The sequence below is a fragment of the Coregonus lavaretus genome, assembly GCF_964263955.1.
Source record: "Coregonus lavaretus genome assembly, chromosome: 37".
NCBI classification, from domain to species: Eukaryota; Metazoa; Chordata; class Actinopteri; order Salmoniformes; family Salmonidae; genus Coregonus; species Coregonus lavaretus.
The window spans coordinates 13,630,652-13,652,376 of record NC_140024.1 but is presented as its reverse complement, the minus strand read 5'-3'; the positions used below and the strand labels follow the sequence as shown (position 1 = coordinate 13,652,376).

General features: G+C 40.4%; 1 protein-coding gene across 2 annotated transcripts; it reads right to left on the bottom strand.

Moving 5' to 3' along the window:
* Positions 1-380: 380 nt before the first annotated feature.
* On the bottom strand, positions 381-10,901 carry LOC311111719 (lysine--tRNA ligase-like). 2 transcript variants are annotated; one of them, XM_084154527.1, is made up of 14 exons: positions 10,803-10,901; positions 4,799-4,940; positions 4,474-4,639; positions 4,274-4,367; positions 3,987-4,173; positions 3,704-3,829; positions 3,365-3,484; positions 3,120-3,282; positions 2,818-2,991; positions 2,627-2,712; positions 2,445-2,530; positions 2,149-2,275; positions 1,765-1,908; positions 381-892 (listed from the first exon to the last, which is right to left on the bottom strand). In XM_084154527.1, the coding sequence occupies exons 1-14, from the start codon at positions 10,844-10,846 to the stop codon at positions 818-820; spliced, it is 1,734 nt and encodes a 577-aa protein (XP_084010653.1). In that variant the 5' UTR covers positions 10,847-10,901; the 3' UTR covers positions 381-817. The 2 variants fall into 2 exon arrangements, with proteins under 2 accessions (XP_084010653.1, XP_084010654.1); XM_084154528.1 differs by lacking the exon at positions 10,803-10,901 and adding an exon at positions 5,109-5,121.
* Positions 10,902-21,725: the final 10,824 nt, after the last annotated feature.

Genomic DNA, 21,725 nt, shown 5'->3' with positions numbered 1-21,725 from the left:
TTACCATTTAAGAAACAAACAGAAGCAGAATGAAACAGATCTACCTGAATTTGTCCAATAGAAACTCTAGTTTGTTGCTAAATGTTTTCCATTTGGAAAGAGGCAACGTTTTGCAACAGAATAGGTGTAGTCATTCTGCCAAACAGTTTCTATTGGACAAATTCAGGTATGTCCCTCCATGTTTCGTTCGCTTCCGTATAAGAAATGTTTCACAACAGATTTGGCTGAATGGCTACACCACTGCTTTATCCAAAAGCTTATGAAAATGTACATAATGAAGACCATGGTTAAAGAACACAGACCAGTAACTTAGGCCTACTGCAACAGTAGATCAGCTGCAGACATATACTTTGACATAACGCAATCATGGGAATACAGAATCACATTTGTCATTAAGTTTATTTTTGTGCCAATGGCAGTTGTGTGGGTGAACAATTTTTTAAAAAGTAGTCAGACTGCATGGCATACAATAACAGAACACAACAAACATGTCCAGAACCCTTATTCACTGACATTACTTTGGGCTTGGATGTCCACCACACTCTGAGGGAAGACAGAAAAGAGACAAAGCGCAAGGTAATACAAGGCAACAACAGCACACAATTTATGTTTTCAACTATGTAATGATGGAAAAACAATTTAAAATTAACTTATTTCCCTTAATGCAGATTGCAAGATTCAAACCATATGATAAAATAGAAAACAGTCAATGCCACCGGGACCCACAGTGAGACCAACAGACCAATCTGATTATTTCCCCAGGCTTCATCACCATGCCAACCCCTGCAGAGATCTGCCAGCAGGCGAGGTCACAATACTACACAGAGGTGCCCTCTGTGAGAGGGGCTGTCTTGTTGTCATCAGGCTTCATGGCAGGGAAGAACAGCACCTCCTGTGAAACAGAATTAACATCAGGTGGTTTCACACACACAGAGTCCTGCTGAAGTGTATTCAAGTTTGTAGTGTATGTGCATGTGTGTAAACAATCAGATACAGTGTCACATACCACATAATAATAAACATGCATGTCTAAAGCCTGAAATCCTTTTTATTTTTTGCAAATCCATTTCAAATCTCTTATTTTTCCTGCAGTCTGAACAGCCAAAAAGCACATGGAATCGGATATTTCAAGCCACATTTCAAACCACCTTCGTAGGTCATACAAATCTAAGTCTTGGCCATGCAACTTGTGTCTGAACGGTCAAATCTGATTTATTTGGCATATCTTGTTGCTTGCTAGCTACTCTGTTGACAGTTTGATAAGAACATGTGGTAGCTAACTAGCTTGTTAATGGTTTACAAACAAATAACTGAATGTGCTAGAAAACTAAACAGCTACCTAGCTAGCAGACTGTTGTGGTTAGCCAAAATTGACTCCTTTTGAAAGTTGCATCATCTTATCCTTTGAGGCTTTGTAAGTGTTCTTACACTATGACTTTGAACATTTAAAGCAACTGGGAAACATCCATGGCAGGCATTGTAGTCACCTTAGCTGGCTACATAACTTCTGAGTGATAGGAAGCAGGAGCACCACCACCAATCAGCCTACACTACTGCGCACACATCAGTCATTACTATGGCAACTAGCATAGCCATGACAGCAAATTACTGCCGTCTGAACACACACAAATCCTATTTGGTCACTTGAAAAATAGAACTTGAAAAACTACATTGATTTGAGCATTAAGGCCTACAGTGTGAACCAGGCTTTAGAGATTGCACAGGCTCTATATTGGCCTCTGCCTGTATGTATTATAACTGTACCTTGATGTTGTTGGAGTCTGTGAGGAACATGGTAAGGCGGTCAATGCCCATGCCCCAGCCAGCAGTTGGTGGCAGGCCATACTCTAGTGCCGTGCAGAAAGTCTCATCAATGGACATACTCTCGTCATCACCCTCTGCCTTGGCCTAATAAAACAAACATACACACAGTAGCTAGATGAGAAACAGACGGTACTAAAACTAAATAGCTCATCAAGATTTACAGGGTGGTGACTCATAAACAGGAAAATATCACAAAGAAAATGAAGCACCAATGGTTACTAAGTTGACGTAAGGCAAGAATTTGGGGGAAATGTGTCAGTTTAGTGGCCCCTACTACTACATAGTTTGTAGCGTTACTCAGTCGACTCGCCAAGGCACACTGACCTTAGCCTGTTGCTCAAAGAGCTCCCTCTGTCTGATAGGGTCGTTCAACTCAGTGTAGGCATTACAGATCTCCTTCTTCAATACAAACAGCTCAAAACGCTCCGTCAGGCCTTTCTCTGACCGGTGCCTGTATGGGGAGAGATCAAGGAGAGCACAGCTAGAGACATCTGCATTGACAAGCAGGGGGCACTGCAAGACCTATGTTGACTGTTTCAAATGGTAACCTGCAGTCCATTGGAATGTGAATAAGAGCATTGTTGCTTGTTTTTAGTGTAATATGGATAGGAAGAGCTCACCATTTGGCCAGGGGGCTCATGATCTGTGGGTGGTCACAGATGAACGTGGGGTTGATACACGTGACTTCCAGGAAATCTCCCACCAACTGCAGGGATAAACATCAACTTCAGTTTAGTCATGATGTCAACAACACGGAAGGGGTATAGGAGGGGAGTTTCCTGATGTAGATTAGAATGGGCACCTTGTCAAGGAGGCGGGCAGTGGTTCTAGGAGGAGGGCACTCCACTCCTTTCTGGGCACACAGTTCATCAAAGAATTTACGGGTCTCTGGGGTGGGTGGAGAGGGACAGGTCAGTAAGACAACCTAGGAAATTCTATAAATATATAGAGGTATAACTGTGGCACTGTATTGACCGGCATTCATTCTCTTACCGTCACTGTCGTAGGTGTCAGCAGCTGGGAACTTGACGCCCATCTCCTTCTCCAGGTCGTGTGTCAAGCTGACCCTCCTGAAGGGAGGAGTGAAGTCAATCTCACAGGTCTGGCCCTCTGGACCCTCTGGATGATACTTCACTTTGTATCCTCCAGTGATGTGCTTGACCATCCCTGATGGGAAGAGAGAGAGCGGACCAGTTAGTAATGGAACCTAGCAGCTACACACCTACATGTCACTGTGAGTAACACTATATATTCACATTCCAGAATGTTGAAGTAGAAACACCCTCTTCATTCACCCGAGAGAAGCTTCTCTGTGATATCCATCAAGTCATAGTAATCTGCATAGGCCATATAGAATTCGCAGGTGGTGAACTCTGGATTGTGGGTGAGGTCAATGCCTTCGTTTCTGAACTGCCGTCCAACCTCATACACTCTGTCAAACCCCCCGACCACAAGCATCTGGGGAAAGAAGACACGGAAATATGAGCATGGAGTTTATTTTTTTAATGCGTTGTTGGTCCTTCCTCGGGGGACATGTTACCTTGTGGTAGAGCTCAGGAGCGATCCTCATGTAAAGGTTCATGTCTAGGTCGTTATGGTAGGTCACAAAGGGTTTGGCCACGGCCCCTCCAGGAATCAGGTTCATCATGGGCGTCTCAATCTGTAAGAAACGTGTGTTGTGGTTTTACAGTCAGTTACTCATCACCAAAACCCTGTTTGTGAAAAATAACCCTTTAAAATGTACTTTCCAAATCAAAGAGAAGACAGCTTTACCACTCTTGAACTCTTAACCTGAACTCCTCCACACTCCCTCATTTCCCTGACATCCTTTTAAAAAAATTGTTAAACACAAGTGCCCCCTACTGGCCATTTCCCTCACCTCCAGGAATCCCATCCCGTCCAGGAAGCTGCGGAGGTAAGTGATGATCTTGGCACGTGTTACAAACTTCTGCCTCACAGAGTCATTGAGAATCAGATCCAGGTATCGCTGGCGGAATCGTGTTTCCTGGAGGCAATGGGTTAGAGAAAGGGTGAGGATCCCTAAAAAAGGCAATTTCTTCTGCTGGTTACATGAATTAAAAGGTGTACTCTATCATCTCTCATTCATATGAAAGCCTGACATGTTTTCTGTATGTCCACTACAGGATTGTGAAGGTGCTCACCTTGTCCTTGAGACCAAAGTGGAGGTGGGGCAGCATGTGCAAGCAAGGTGAAAGCAGGGTCATCTCTATGGGAATGATGCTCAGCTCGCCCTTTTTGGTCTTCCCCGGGTTACCACGAACACCAATGATGTCACCACGCCGCAGCTTGTTGTTGATGCGCACAAACTCCTCCTCAGACTTGTAGCCCCTAACAGGGAACATGGACAGACAGGGTTAGAAAATATACATGTGGGAGGTATTTGAGCCCCCATGAATAGTGGAGTTCTGGGAAGGGCCATGTTCTGTACCTGTTGGTTGCCATAACTTGCAGCTTGACGCCTTCCCCTCGCAAGTCATAGAAGATTAACTTGGCCCCGGACTCTCTCTTGGCATGGACACGACCTGCCAACAACAGAGTTTCACATATGTCAAAAATACAGCTTGACCATCAAATGACAACATCATATTATTCCAAATCACAATAGTTGAAAACAGTTGTTGTCAGTACCTGATACACTGAGGACAATGTCTGTTAGCTGGTCTCCAGGCTGTAGGTGGTTGTACTTCTCAATGAACTCTGTGAGCGACAGATCTACATTGTACTTGTGAGGGTATGGGTCCTCTGCTGTGCCCTTCAGAGCCTGGATGGCTTGGGTGCGGATCTTAAAGTATTGCTTTTGGGATTAACAATATAAAGTGAGGTTACTGCAAATGTTCAAGAGCTCAATTACTGCAACCCTATTTAAAATATTCTACTAAGATCAGCAGTCAAATGTTCTCAAGCAAATCACAAGAGGGAATGAAGGACGATCATAAACATGCATATAGCTCACGTTAGGGTCCAGGGTCTCCTCATCTGCCCCGCATGCATTCTGATCCGCCTGGTCATTGGTCTCCGTCTGCTCAACCTGCTCTTTGACTTTGGCTTCCTTCTCAGATGCCTTCTTCTCAGCTTTCATTCGCCTCTTCAGCTCACTGACAACAACACAGAGGGTAACATCAGGGTATCTAGTGGACTCAGCATCAGGGTTAAGGGGACTACTCAGGAGACTACTTTATAAAGCCATGCAAGTAACGCCTAAAAGGGAATCATTTATGACAAAAGGTTGGTTGTTTTTCTCATTGAATGGAAAAGCCACCAACCTTTTGTCACCTCGCCAGCAATTCCCCTGAATTAGAGCTGGGACTGATGCTGTGCTGGGGAGAGCAAACTTTACCCCCTGAGCCCTGACCCCAAAGGCTTGGCACACCTGGTGCCTGGCAGTCCTGACCACCAGAGCATGGTGAGGCAGGCTGACCTACTGAGCTACACCAGTCAATGACCAGACCTGGAGAGAGACCGAGCACAGCCGTCTTTGGCCCACGTCATATTATTTCTAAGGCACTGAATGTTTTTCTAATAAAATATAAATGAAAAGGCCATGTACTAAAAAAAGAATGATGCTTCTGCTGCTTAACATGTCTCTGCGTAAATGACTATGCAGGGTTAGATGTTTTTATACTCAACAAAAATATAAAACGCAACATCCAAAAACTTTAAAAGATTTTACTGAGTTACAGTTCATATAAGAAAAATAAATCAATTTCAAGTAGTAAATTAGGCCCTATTCTATGGATTTCATACAACTGGGCATAGAAATAAGCTTTTTCTGCATATGGAACATTTCTGGGATTTTTTATGAAACATGGGACCAACACTTTACATGCTGCGTTTATATTTTCGTTCAGTGTAAATGGGTTTAGTAACAGTAGTGTAAAGTAAGTAGAAATACTTTCTGGGGGGGGTATTTATATATATTTTTTACTTTTACTCCACTACATAGGAGTAAAAGTTGCAGGACTTTGCAGTTCGAAAACTCTGCAGTCATCTTCAAATGGCCCTGAGATATATCGGGAGGTCTCTCTATAAAAGTCCCTGGCCTCACACCAATACATGGATTTGAGAGTCAAACTATCATTCAAAATCAACAGGCAACCCTTGTCAGCGTTGATATCCTATTTCGGGTCGTGATTCGGTTAAGTTAAATAACAAAGCAACTGATTTGCTTCTTTCCCGTTTCGGCAGCCTCCCAGAATCTCCATCCGACGTCTTAAGTAAATTATCTTCTAACCAGGTGATATAAAAACGCTCAGATTTCGTGTGGCATTTGAATATTGTTAGTTTAAAGTGGAACTGACAGCATTTTAGCAACAACTTTTATTTTCATTTATTTTTTACATTTTCTGACAATGTGAGCACTTAGATATGGTCATTTTCACGTCTTAATAAATTAATAGAATGTTTGGGAATGCCGTTTGAAAACTATCGCAATATAGAGTGGGAAAGTGGCAAAGCGTTTGGACAATTAATAGATACTGCAGTAAATAAAACCTAATAAAAACATCTGTTTCATCCAGGACCGGAGTCTACGCAGACCGATGCACAATAGCCATATCAGAGCTACAGTAGGCCTTTATGCCACACAGGCCTCCCATCATTCACGTTGAACTGGACTGTGTTGACAAGCAGTGGCAACAGCGCGATTTTAGATAATTTGAACGCATTCGCCAAAAGCCACAAAATACACCTGAATGGATTTCTATAAATATGTAAATACCACGGGAGTCCTCTTACATTTGGAAACTTTACATTCCTATTGATCAAACAACGATGAAAGGGTAGGCTCCCTCTCCCTCAGTTATGCACATTAACAACAACAAGATCAACAACTAATGCTAGCCAGAGCAAGATGAGCTAAACTCTAACGAGGGAACAATAGATAAACCCTCTCAAACCTTTTCAGCAAGTTAGCCGTCAAAATTACACTGATAAACAATGGGGAATAGTAGCCTGCTCGTCCTTCTCCAGCTTGCTTGCCAATGCATGCTTGTCCCCAACCCACATTTTGACAACTGAATGGGAACTTGCCTGCCCGCCCATTTGATCGATGCCAAATACATTTGATTGATAACTAAGGGTGCGTTCATAAATTACCTTCAGTGGGTCAGCGCGCTCTGGGTCATTCGTAAATTCAGCGCTTTTTCAGATGATCCGTTCGTAAATGCAGAGCGTTTCGCTCTTCGAGCATTCAGAGCCACACACACACTGGACGATATGGCTGAGGAGTAGGGTTGATCTGAGCGTTCCTCACAATGGCAGTCAAACACCAAGCTAACTGGCCACCTCACGCTGACCATTTTACTCGCCCTAGCAGAGCTGGTTAGACTGTTTACATGTTATCTAGAGCGTTAGTGACTAACTGTGCTAGTGGCAACAATTTAATTACTTTTTTTGCCCACGTTTACTGACACCAGGCATATTCAGCGGGTGTTGAGTGTTCATAAATTCATCAGTTATTCTGCGCTCTGGCACACTCAGATGAGAGTGCTCTGAAATCGGAGTAGATAGCCACATTGAATTTACGAACGCAAGAGATATGCTAACTGGATAATAATCATTCAAGTTCAGAATAGCTAACTAGATAGCTAGCAAAGTGACTCACATTTATTGATAGCTAACCAAATGACACCTGCATCTCTAGCTGTAGCCACCGAAAAACGATATGAGGGGAAAAAGTCGGCCACTCACCCAATGACATCCTCCTTAGCTAGCTAGCTAACATTTCTAACCAGGAGAGAGCCTGTAGATTCGTCAAACAACAACTTTATTATAAGATTTGCAAAAACTTAGCAATCAACAATCTCTAAAATAGTGCAGAGTGAAATGCCCAACAAACATGGGTCTCCGTTTTTATAGAAAAAGTGCAACCTCTTGTCTACGTGGCAGTTTAGCAGATGTGTGGTAACAGGAGCGGAACATAGTGTAAAAGGCGATTGGTTTGTCTGTGCAGATTAAGATAGGAAGGGCTTAACCGCATAACTGCGTTTTGTCACAGTTCACAATATAATGTGCTAGTTTCTGCAAGTTTCCATACAGCTGACTTCCTGCAGATAGTAAAACCACGGGATGTCTTACATGCTGCGGTCGCACCCAAACGGATCTTATATGTACGCCCAGACTTATGACTAAGTCACACAAGACAAGCCTGCAACAGCAAAAAAAATTACGTTATGACTGACATGTGACCATTGCCCTTGCTAGTTTAATTGTATCGTCTTCCCAGGATTATTAGTTTTTTTATCCATATTTGCAAAGTAGTTAAAGCGCTGTCAGTTCCACTTTAAACAGCGCATACAACCCAAATGTTTGCCCCTGTTCTATTGACGTTAATGTGATATCAATATGAGTGATTATCAAAATAGTGTTGTGTTTACCTTTCCGCGTTGGCGACCCACGCTGCCTGATTTCTACAAGTTGTCCTCTAACCAGTGATATGCACATTATTCCCAGATTCCGTGTGGTCTTTCAGTAGGGTTCGTTTGAACAGGATTTTCAACCTGACCCCCCCCCGTTCTATTGATTACAACGTGATATCAATGAGTGATTGACAAATAAGTGTTGCATTTCCCTTTCTGTTTAGTGACCCCCAAATCAAAATGTGACACGTTTCAGGAAGCTAGGCGAATGTTGCACGTCACTACTTCACAGGATAGCCTTCTGGAACATGTGAACGTTTATGTGCCTTAATAACAAACTTGTATGCCATCTGTAATTTAAATTTTAAAATGTAAATTACAAGCCTAGTTGGTTGAGCCACGGAAAAAGACAGGAACCTTCTCACTGGCCATGATTGGCTGAAATAATAGATGGGCTGGACATGCCGAGAGATGAGTTCGGATTGGTCTGCCATGTAGCATGCTTCTGTCTATAACATGAGCTGCTCAGTATGTCCTTCCGTTTGTACTGTATGGGTTGGGATTATGGTTCATATCTAAACAAAAAAGACTCCACGTCGCCAGATGATTACACAACCCATCAAGTTAGCCAGGTGTGTCTGGGGGTGATTATGGCCATCTATTGTATTTCATGAACATGTGTACATGTCTAGACAATAGTGACCCATCCACTTAGATAGATGTGGCTATAGCATTTATTTCACATTACCCATTAATTTAGACAAGTGTGTCTGGGTAAGCATAATCTAATAATTATAAAAGATTCATACAATATTTTTATGTGGACACTTTACATTTTTGACATTGCTACTATGCAAATATCCATTTCACTGTACCGTTTACACCTTCTGTAATTTAAGATTATATTTGATATAGTGTGTGTTTACCAGAGACGGTAATGTAAAGAACGTCAGATTAGGATATAATCCTAGATAAAGTGTATTTTTACTACTACTTTCACCACTTTTAGTCTTGAAATCTTTGGTTGTTTCCTACACTATTGTTACTTTGTTTAGCACATGGCCTTACATTTGAATCCTTAAAGAGATGGGTGGGGCGAAGGTTTAATAGGGTGTGAACTATGCTGAATGGTGTAGACAAAGAAGAGCTCTCCAGTAGGTGTATCAAAACATTCAATGCCCATTTCTCAAAAGTGGTGCTATAAGTTTATTAACTTTCAAAGCAGAATTACTTTCCCATTGTTACTCAACTGCAGTGTATGATACACCTATATATATATATATATATATATATATATATATATATATATATATATATATATGATTACTATTGTGGCACTATGATTACTATTTTCAACTTAAGTTCCATTGTTATTCCTAAAACATAACATTCATTTCCAATAGTATTCTAGTTAAATAAGGTAAAAACTATTGAATGAGTCTAAAAATGTGCTGTGATTGATTTATTTTGATGATATACCAGAAATCTTGAAAACGGATGTCCATGTTTGAGTGTTCAAAAAAACAAGCATTTTCTTTTGATAATTACGTATATATATAAAACCAAATACTTTTAGACTTCTACTCAGTGGTGTAAAGTTCTTAAGTAAAAATACTTGTAAGTACTACTTAAGTAGTTTTTTCGGGTATCTGTACTTTACTATTTATATTTTTGACAACTTTTACTTCACTACATTGCTAAAGAAAATTATGTACTTTTTACTCCATACATTTTCCCTGACACCCAAAAGTACTCGTTACATGTTGAATGCTTAGCAGGACAGGAAAATGGTCTAATTCACACACTTATGAAGAGAACATCCCTGGTCATACCTACTGCCTCTGATCTGGCGGACTCACTAAACAAATGCTTCATTTGTAAATTATGTCTGAGTGTTGGAGCATACCCCTGGCTATCTGTCAAATGTAAAATGGTGCCATCTGGTTTGCTTAATATAAGGCATTTGAAATTATTTATACTTTAACTTTTGATACCCAAGTATATTTTAGCAATTACATTTTGGTTTTAATTATACTAAAGTATCAAAACTAAAGACTTTTAGACTTTCACTCAAGTAGGATGTTACTGGGGTGACTCACTTTTACTCGAGTCCTTTTCTATTAAGGTCTTTTTTACTTTATATTTAGCTTGGATGCATAAAGATGATTACTTCAATATTTCCCCACATAAATAGCATGAGTATGACCTGAAAGTTTGGTGAGCAACACTTATTTAGCTGAAACGTGGTTTTGTCAATAAACCTACATGAAAATAAGGAACTTCAGATCAGCAAATTAGCTTGGGTAATTTCTACGATGAAATATAGGTTTTGTAGTTATCTCCATTCACAGACTAGGATGAAGAGCATGTATGTGCGATATGCCGTTTGAACCGAAAGGACCATTGGAAAATGTGTATACACATTCGCTATGGAACACTATTTTTTCCATCGAGCTTTATCCGATCTGACGCAACTGTATGCAACAATATCCTACTATTTTTTATCGAATAATAACACGGAAGTGAAACACACACCATCAACATGTTGCACACGTCTAAATAAATTTTTTCCAATAGAAGAGTGAATCGACATTGGCTTACTTTTTGCTAAGAGTCTCTGCGTCCACCTCTGTAACGTCTGCCATCGTTTTCCTGCAGCAAGTGAGTGATACGCGCAAGTTCACCCCATATATAACTGTCGGCAATGAACTGTAACCAATGACGTTCCAGCGCGTTCGAGGGGATCAGTCTAACGCAAGACGCTGCGCAAAATAAGTTATCCACTCAGACAGGGGATCATATGAGTTTATTTTGTTGTTTTTAAATAACTCTATGGGCGGTTTTCATTTTTATCTTCATTGAAAAACACAGGTCCTTTACTAATTATAAATGTCTAATCAGAATATTAAAATACATGTGAATATGTGATCATATTCATCTGGTTTCTGAGCATGTCTGTCCTTTCTTCTTCCCTTGCTCTCCTCACTTCATCATTTTAAAACATGTTTTAGATGGACAACTAGGGTAAGGCCATGATGCATTTAATTTATTATTAGTTATGTTACTCTTCAAACGTAATTAGATTGATGTGCTTGTGATTTTGCCATTTCAAATATTTCACAGTATGGGAAATTCATGATGTCTTGTGTGTCTCCTGGACAAAAACAAAAGCTGATCAATACAAAAATGAAACCAAAACCAAACATCAGAGGGTGGGGAAATCAACTTGAAAAAGGAAAACTGATCTATCTTTATTAATATATATACCAGAAGGTTTACATAAATATAACTGCAAGAGTATACAAATGCCCCAACAAAAGCAAAAATACATTTATATAGTAATTTTTTCAAAGGTAATATTTCACCTTTGTTCACATGGTAGCTAAAAACAGATAGGTGATACGCACTCCCCATACCTATAACCTGTCACTGCTATCAACAGGTTCACTCCTGATGCCCAGAAAAAAATACATTAGTGGAAATAAAGCAGACTTTCACATCAAACCAAAGCCATACAGGTTAAAAGGACACAAACAGAACAATGTGTGAAAAGACTAACTGATGACATTTACTATAAAAACAAAACACCAATGATGAAAATTCTGAACGACAAGTTTGTTTGAATTTGGTGAAATGTGTGTTTGTCTTGACAGACATAAGCCCAATCATAACGACTATAAATAATCCAGGTGGAACAGTTTCAAATCTATTTCAAAAAGCTGCATTAATAATTAACAGAATTACAATGTTTCGTTAGAGTTTCCCTTTTGCAATGAAGAATCAAGAGAGGCTAGATAGATAAAACATTTAAAAAGTAACAGATATACATTTACATTGAATCAAGACGCATAGCAGTTTGATACAACACTTCAATTGCAGCTACAGTGCATTCGGAAAGTATTCAGATCCCTTCCCTTTTTCCACATTTTGTTACGTTACAGCCTTATTCTAAAATTTATTAAATAAAACATTTTCCTCATCAATCTACACACAATACCACATAATGATAAAGTGACATTTTAGCAAATGTATTTACATAAGAATTACATAAGACCCTTTGCTATGAGACTCGAAATTGAACTCAGGTGCATCCTGTTTCCATTGAACATCCTTCAGATGTTTCTACAACTTGATTTGAATCCACCTGTGGTAAATTCAATTGATTGGACATGATTTGGAAAGGCACACATCTGTCTATATAACGTCCCACAGTTGACAGTGCATGTCAGAGCAAAAACCAAGCCATGAGGTCAAAGGAATTGTGGTCCCCAAGAACACAGTGGCCTCCATCATTCTTGAATGGAAGACATTTGGAACCACCAAGACTCTTCATAGAGCTGGCTGCACGGCCAAACTGAGCAACCGAGGGAGAAGGGCCTTGGTCAGGGAGGTGATCATGAACCCGATGGTGACTCTGACAGAGCTCCAGAGTTCCTCTGTGGAGATGGGAGAACCTTCCAGAAGGACAACCATCTCTGCAGCACTCCACCAATCAGGCCTTCATGGTAGAGTGGCCAGACGGAAGCCACTCCTCAGTAAAAGGCACATGACAGCCCACTTGGAGTTTGCCAAGAGGCACCTAAAGGACTCTCAGACCATGAGAAACAAGATTATCTGGTCTGATAAAATCAAGATTGAACTCTTTGGCATGAATGCCAAGTGTCACGTCTGGAGGAAACCTTGCACCATCCCTACGTGAAGCATGGTGGTGGCAGCATCAGGCTGTGGGGATGTTTTTCAGCAGCAGGGACTGGGAGACTAGTCAGAATCGAGGGAAAGATGAACAGCGCAAAGTACAGAGAGATCCTTGATGAAAACCTGCTCCATAGCGCTCATGACCTCAGACTGAGGCGAAGGTTCACCGTACAACAGGACAATGACCCTAAACACACAGCCAAGAAAACGCAGGAGTGGCTTCGGGACAAGTCTCTGAATGTCCTTGAGTGGCCCAGCCAGAGCCTGGACTTGAACCCGATCGAACATCTCTGGAGAAACCTGAATATAACTGTGCAGCGACGCTCACCATTTAACCTGACTAACTTGAGGATCTGCAGAGAAGAATGGGAGAAACTCTCCAAATACAGGTGCCAAGCTTGTAGCGTCATACCCAAGAAGACTCAAGGCTGTAATTGATGCCAAAGATGTTTCAACAAAGTACTGAGTAAAAGGTATGAATTATTTTGTAAATGTAATATTTCAGTTAGATTTTAAAAAAAGAAATTAGCAACAATTTTGCTTTGTCATTATCGGGTATTGTGTGTAGTTTGATGAAGAAAAAAACAATTTAATCAATTTTAGAATAAGCCTGTAACATAACAAAATCTGAAAAAAGTCAAGGGGTCTGAATACTTTCCGAATGCACTGTATGGTACGCCCATATGGTTATGATTTAGGTATGCATGCATGTACAGTTGAAGTCGGAAGTTTATATACACTTAGGTTGGAGTCATTAAAACTCGTTTTTCAACCACAAATTTCTTGTTAACAAACTATAGTTTTGGCAAGTCGGTTAGGACATCTACTTTGTGCATGACACAATAAATGTATCCAACAATTGTTTACAGACAGATTATTTCACTTAATTCACTGTATCACAATTCCAGTGGGTCAGAAGTTTACATACACTAAGTTGACTGTGCCTTTAAACAGATTGGAAAATTCCAGAAAATAATGTCATGGCTTTAGAAGCTTCTGACAGGCTAATTTACATCATTTGAGTCAACTGGAGGTGTACCTGTGGATGTATTTCAAGGCCTACCTTCAAACTCAGTGCCTCTTTAATTGACATCATGGGAAAATCAAAACAAATCAGCTAAGACCTCCACAAATCTAGTTCATCCTTGAGAGCAATTTCCAAACGCCTGAAGGTACCACGTTCATCTGTACAAACAATAGTACGCAAGTATAAACACCATGGGACCACGCAGCCGTCATCCCGCTCAGGAAGGAGACGCGTTCTGTCTCCTAGAGATGAACGTACTTTGGTGCGAAAAGTGCAAATCAATCCCAGAACAACAGCAAAGGACCTTGTGAAGATGCTGGAGGAAACAGGTACAAAATTATCTATTCCATAGTAAAACGAGTCCTATATCGACATAACCTGAAACGCTGCTCAGCAAGGAAGAAGCCACTGCTCCAAAACCGCCATAAAAAAGCCAGACTACGGTTTGCAACTGCACATGGGGACAAAGATCGTACTTTTTGGAGAAATGTCCTCTGGTCTGATGAAACAAAAATAGAACTGTTGGCCATAATTACCATCGTTATGTTTGGAGGAAAAAGGGGGCGGCTTGAAAGCCGAAGAACACCATCCCAAACGTGAAGCACGGGGGTGGCAGCATCATGCTGTGGGGGTGCTTTGCTGCAGGAGGGACTGGTGCACTTCACAAAATAGATGGCATCATGAGGAAGGAAAACTATGTGGATATATTGAAGCAACATCTCAAGACACCAGTCAGGAAGTTAAAAGCTTGGTCGCAAATGGATCTTCCAAATGGACAATGACCCCAAGCAAAGTTGTGGCAAAATGGCTTAAGGACAACAAAGTCAAGGTATTGGAGTGGCCATCACAAAGCCCTGACCTCAATCCAATAGAAAATGTGTTGGCAGAACTCAAAATGTGTGTGCGAGCAAGGTGGTCTAAACACCTGACTCAGTTACACCCAACTTATTGTGGGAAGCTTGTGGAAGGCTACCCGAAACGTTTGACCCAAGTTAAACATTTTAAAGGCAATGTACCAAATCTAAACTAATTGAATGTATGTAAACTTCTGACCCACTGGGAATGTGATGAAAGAAAGAAACGCTGAAATAAATCATTCTCTCTACTATTATTCTGACATTTCAAATTCTTAAAATAAAGTGGTGATTCTAACTGACCTAAGACAGGGACTTTTTACTTGGATTAAATGTCAGGAATTGTGAAAAACTGAGTTTACATGTATTTGGCTAAGGTGTATGTAAACTTCCGACTTCAACTGTATACACATACATGTATGAAAAGCACAAACAACAATATTCAAACTGTACGCCTATTATTTAATTATGTAGACTGGAAATGAATGATTTAAAGGCTGGATGATTTATTCTCTTGATCTACATTTATCCTAATCTAGAGCATCTCTCGTACTCCAGAGTCTAATCAGGGAGAGAATTCCACAAATACTTCGAGCTATTCTCAGGCATGGGTAATGGGTGGATGGCTGACTGGCAACAAGAAAATCCGGTATTTCATGAATGGAACAATACAAAACTAAAGCCACAACTCAACACACATGTATGAGTAATAAAATAGTTGAGATGTACATTCAGTAAACATGAGACGAGATAAATAGCTGACTAGTGAATGCATGGGCCAATTTAATTAGTAACTGGTCACAAAGGAAAGCATCGTAAAGTGCTAAAATAATAAGTGTATTTTTTACGAATTGTATATTTTCTTTTGCTATTTAGTTTTCCTAAAATACTTTTAATACAGTATAAAAAGGACAACAATGCGTTATAAACAATTGTGATCCCCCGCTCTATTGATTTTAATGTGATATCGATATGAGTGATCAACAAAATAGTGTTGCGTTTATCTTTCCGCGTTGGCGACCCACTTGAAACAAAATGCAACAATCCAAAATGTAGCTGGCTGTTTTCTACAAGTTGTCCTCTAACCAGTGATATGCACATTATTTCCTGTTTCGGTGTGTTTTTTCAGTAGGGTTAGTTTGAACAGGATGTGCAACCTGAACCTAACAACAAATATCAGTGATAAAAAGTTGTGATGGACTACATGCTGCACACGGTCAGTGTGAACCGAAGTGACTTGACACAATGGGCCAAACAAGCTTTCATCCATGTATACGGGTAAAAGTCTATCTACATTTTCAAATATTATAAGTTTAAAATTTGGTCAGAAAGTAGTTTTCATTGCAAGATAATACATACTGTTAGCCAGCTAGCTAACGATAGCATGCTGGCTCGCTAGCTAACGTTACGGGTATGATCTGTGTAGTAATATTATTTGTATCTCAGAAGTCCATTCATATTGCTAGTTATAGCCTAGTGTTCGCTAACTAGCTAACATTGCACCTAATTGGTTAGCTTTAGCTACCTGCAGATTCATACTACAACATTGTATGCATGGTGGCTAGCTATGACTATCTGTTTGTCCAGTATGGGTTGGGATTATGGTTAATTGTTTAGCTAGCTAGATGGTGAAGTGTGATTAATCACTCCAGAGAACACGTTTCCACTGCTCCAGAGTCCAATGGTGGCGAGCTTTACACCAATCGCATTGCGCATGGTGATCTTAGGCTTGTGTGCGGCTGCTCGGCCATGGAAACCCATTTCATGAAGCTCCCGACGAACATTTCTTGTGCTGACATTGCTTCCAGAGGCAGTTTGGAACTTGGTAGTGAGTGTTACAACCGAGGAAAGACAACTTTTACGCGCTACGCGCTTCAGCACTTGGTGGTCCCGTTCTGTGAGCTTGTGTGGCCTACCATTTGGCAGCTGAGCTGTTGTTGCTCCTACACGTTTCCACTGCACAATAACAGCACTTACAGTTGACTGGGGCAGCTCTAGCAGGGCAGAAATGTGATAAACTGACTTGTTTGAAAAGTGGCATCCTATGACAGTGCCACATTGAAAGTCCCTGAGCTCTTCAGTACGGGCCATTCTACTGCCAATGTTTGACTATGGAGATTGCATGGCGGTGTGCTTGATTTTATACACCTGTCAGCAATGGGTGTGGCTGAAATAGCTGAATCCACTCATTTGAAGTGGTGTCCATATTTATTTAATGAACATGTCTACATGTCTAGAGAATAGTGACCCATCCACTTAGCTAGATGTGGCTGAGGGGTGGTTATAGAGTTTATTTCACATGACCCATCAATTTAGACAAGGGTGTCTGGGTAAGCATCATCTAATAATAATATAAAAATATTTTCATCTGGACACTTTCTATTTTTTATATTGCTACGATGCAAACATGCAAGTAATCATTTCACTGTACCGTTTACACCTTCTGTATCCTCTGCATGTGACAAATAAACTTAGATTTTATTTGAACTATAGTGTGTGTTTACCAGAGACGGTAATGCGAATAACATGACCTGCACCAAAGTCAGATTAGGATATAGGTCAAGGACTAAATAAAGTGTATTTTTACTAATACTTCTTGCTACTACTTTCACCACTGGGTGGGGCTAAGGCTTAAGAGGGTGTGAACTATACTGAATGGGTATAGACAAAGAAGAGCTCTCCAGTAGGTTTACCAAAACATTCAAGGGCCATTTTCTCAAAAGTGGGGTTACAAGGTAACCAGCATGGGCGGTGTGTTCAATAGGGCGATATGGGCGACGCACTGCCAAACGGGAAAAGGAAGGGATTTTTTTTCTAATCAATTATATCACGGCAACAGTAGTTATCAGTGTTCACGTCTGATCTGCCAGCCACTAAATATCAAATCAGGCTAAAGTCGTGCTTCAAATGGCCCCGCCCGTTTTTGGGGCGATTTCAGTCAAGTTGAAAATCGCCCAGAAGTCTCTCATAGCCTGTCATGTAAAATCTATTTTTTTCAAATTTCAAAGCTTTCAATACATTCTCTATGGGTGTCTGTGGGCATGCACTTACGCGCTTTCGTCATACGTGACGTAACCATGAACGTAACTAAGACAATGGCGGCTAGCAGCGTCTCTGTTGTGACCTGCAGTGTGGCGTTATTTTATGTTTTTAATTTGTAGACTTAGTTTACAAACATTCTGCAAACATTCTGCTTTGAACTGATCTTTCGGTTTTGGACTGATCTTGTTGATCGTGTACATACCCGCTACGAACGGACTAAATAATGAAAACGCTGCAGGCAGCTGTAATCCCAATACAGCTGGGAGACTTGGCTGGATGACAGAGTCCCGGACAGAGAAGTGGAGCCGGCCACCTTCACCCTGGTCAGAGCGGACCGCGATCCTGGTAAGAGAGCGACTCTGTACCCCGACATTGAACTGCTTTCTGTGTCATTGCGACCTTACTATCAATTCAATTCAATTTAAGGGCTTTATTGGCATGGGAAACGTGTGTTAACATTGCCAAAGCAAGGGAAGTAGATAGTAAACAAAAGTGAAATAAACAATAAATATTAACAGTAAACATTACACTCAGAAGTTTCAAAAGAATAAAGACATTTCAAATGTCATATTATGTATATATACAGTGTTGTTACAATGTGCAAATAGTTAAAGTACAAATGGGAAAATAAATAAACATAAATATGGGTTGTATTTACAATGGTGTTTGTTCTTCACTGGTTGCCCTTTTCTTGTGGCAACAGGTCACAAATCTTGCAGCTGTGATGGCACACTGTGGTTTTTCACCCAGTAGATAAGGGAGTTTATCAAAATTGGGTTTGTTTTCAAATTCTTTGTGGATCGCTGTAATCTGAGGGAAATATGTGTCTCTAATATGGTCATACATTTGGCAGGAGGTTAGGAAGTGCAGCTCAGTTTCCACCTCATTTTGTGGGCAGTGTGCACATAGCCTGTCTTCTCTTGAGAGCCAGGTCTGCCTACGGCGGCCTTTCTCAATAGCAAGGCTATGGTCACTGAGTCTGTACATAGTCAAAGCTTTCCTTAAGTTTGGGTCAGTCACAGTGGTCAGGTATTCTGCCACTGTGTACTCTCTGTTTAGGGCCAAATAGCATTCTAGTTTGCTCTGTTTTTTTGTTTGTTCTTTCCAATGTGTCAAGTAATTCTCTTTTTGTTTTCTCATGATTTGGCTGGGTCTAATTGTGTTGTTGTTGTTGTTGTTGTTGTTGTTGTTGTTGTCCTGGGGCTGTGTGGGGTCTGTTTGTGTTTGTGAACAGAGGCCCAGGACAAGCTTACTTAGGGGACTCTTCTCCAAGTTCATCTCTCTGTAGGTGATGGCTTTGTTATGGAAGGTTTGGGAATCGCTTCCTTTTAAGTGGTTACTATCTGCCCCGTGAGTTCCCCCAATTGTTTGTTACCGTTGTGTACTGTTGATAATCACAAGTTTACTGGAGAACTGAGACCAAGTAGAGACTTTGGACAGGGTGGATATGGTATAATAAAGGCAGTTTATTCAGAGGTAAAGATATCTGGAATCGCGTGCACGGACTCGTTCGTGCACGCGAGTAAAGTAAAAGTGTCCTGTCTTAGGTCAGCTAGGATCACCACTCCTTGGCCACCTGCTGACAAGGCTGACAAGATAGGACTCTTTTGTCCATTGTTATAGGATAGGAACAGAAACAAACGCCCAACACAAAATGGGTCATGCACAAGATTTTAGTCAGACCAAGCTATAACATTATATATTTACTACGACAGTACATTCAACCAAAAGCTAATATAACAAAGGCATCAGAGATTATTTATAATCTGTCACAGAAACTGGAATCCATCTCCCCAGATCAGTCAATAAATGCTTCTGGTATTGACTTATATGCTGCCCCTGTCTTCATGTTGTTGCTGGACATATCTTTTTTAAAATGTGTGTAGGTCACCTAAATCATCAGAAAAATTGCCCCTCCTGAGAATTTTTTCAGGAGCCGCCACTGGTAACCAGTGTAGTGTATGATATTCCATTTTGTAGCTCTGAGTCTGTATTTTTATCCAATGTAAAAAACACAATTTCAAATGTTGCTACATAAGACTGAATTGAGGTGGTGGGTCAAAAATACATCACTTCAAAATGTAGCTGGCCGTCTTCAGCAGGTTGTCCTTTAACCAGTGATGTAAACAATATTTCCAGTTTCTTTTTTTGGGTTTCAACAGCGCATACAACCTGATTTCCCCCCTAATTGATATGAGTGTTTTCAATATATCACAAACTGTTTCTGCATATTGATTTGGACACTTCGAAACGCTGTTTTGACATTGACCTATTTATCAAAAGTTATTGTCAACAGGAAGCAGCAACAGAATCATTTTCAAATTATGTTTTAGGAATAACAATGGAACTTAACATTGATTTCCAATTATTCTAATTAATCAGGTAAAAACAGCCGAATGAGTCCAAAAACGTGCTGTGATTTATTCATTTTTGATAAACCCGTTTTCTTGATTTCTGGTATGTCATGTCTAGTCAGTGTTTGAGTGTTTAAAAAAACCCAGAAAAATCATGCTGTCTGTAAACAAATGTGTACTTTTGAGAAGTATATATAAAACCAAATACTTAGACTTTTACTCAAGGAATATTTTACTCTGTGACTTTCACTTGGGTCATTTTCTATGAAGGTAAATTTACTTTTACTCAAGTATGACAATTGGGTACTTTTTCTACTGGGTAGGGAGAACATTTTCACTTTCATTCTGAGTAGTGAGAATATTTTCACTTTCATTCTGATCTGATCAGTCATTAGACCATGTAGCCTGCTAGTAGCTAGCTAAATCCACTAGCTAGCAAACCATCCCATTAAATAAGTGAGATTATAAAATATTTAGCTTGGAAGCATAAAGCTGATGAATTCAATGTTTCATAATATAATATAATAATAATAATAATAATATGCCATTTATAATAATATGCCATTTAGCAGACGCTCTAATCCAAAGCGATTTACAGTCATGCGTGCATATATTTTACGTATGTTTCCCCAAATAAATAGCATATCAGTATGTCCTGAAAGGTTGGTGAAGTTGGCAAGCAACTCATTACGGTAAAGCCAAAAAGGCAAACACTTCTTTCGCTAAAACATGGTTTTGTTAAATCAACCTACACAGAAATAAGAAACTTAAAATCAGCAAATAACCTTGGGTAATTTGTACGATGCGGTATGGGTTTTGTAGTTATCTCCACTCACAGAATAGGATGAAGAGCATGCATACGTGAACATTAAAGGACTACAAGCAGCACGTGCGATATATTGCTTGAATGGACCATTGGAATATATATGCACATTCGCCATGGTACATTCGTTATTCCAATGTGCTTTATCCGATCTGATGCAACAACACTATCCTACTACTTTAATCGAATAATAACACGGAAGTGATCAACACACACCATCAAAGTGTTGCACACGTCTTCATAAATGATGTCCAATAAACGAGTGAATAGACAATGCCTTACTTTTTGCTGAGTTTCTCTGCATGCACCTCGATAATGTCGGCCATCTTCTTCTTTTTTAGGCTTTGTCGGCCGATGGCATCCAACGTTATGGTGCATTACCGCCATCTACTGTACTGGAGTGTAGGCCAGAGACGGGGAGACGTTATTTACATTTACATTTTAGTCATTTAGCAGACGCTCTTATCCAGAGCGACTTACAGTTAGTGAATACATTTTTATACTGGCCCCCAGTGGGAATCGAACCCACAACCCTGGCGTTGCAAACACCATGCTCTATCAACTGAGCTACATCCCTGCCGGCCATTCCCTCCCCTACCCTGGACGACGCTGGGCCAATTGTGCGCCGCCCCATGAGTCTCCCGGTCGCGGCCGGCTGCGACAGAGCCTGGATTCGAACCAGGATCTCTAGTGGCACGTTATCGTAAAATGCTTACTTACAAGCTCTTA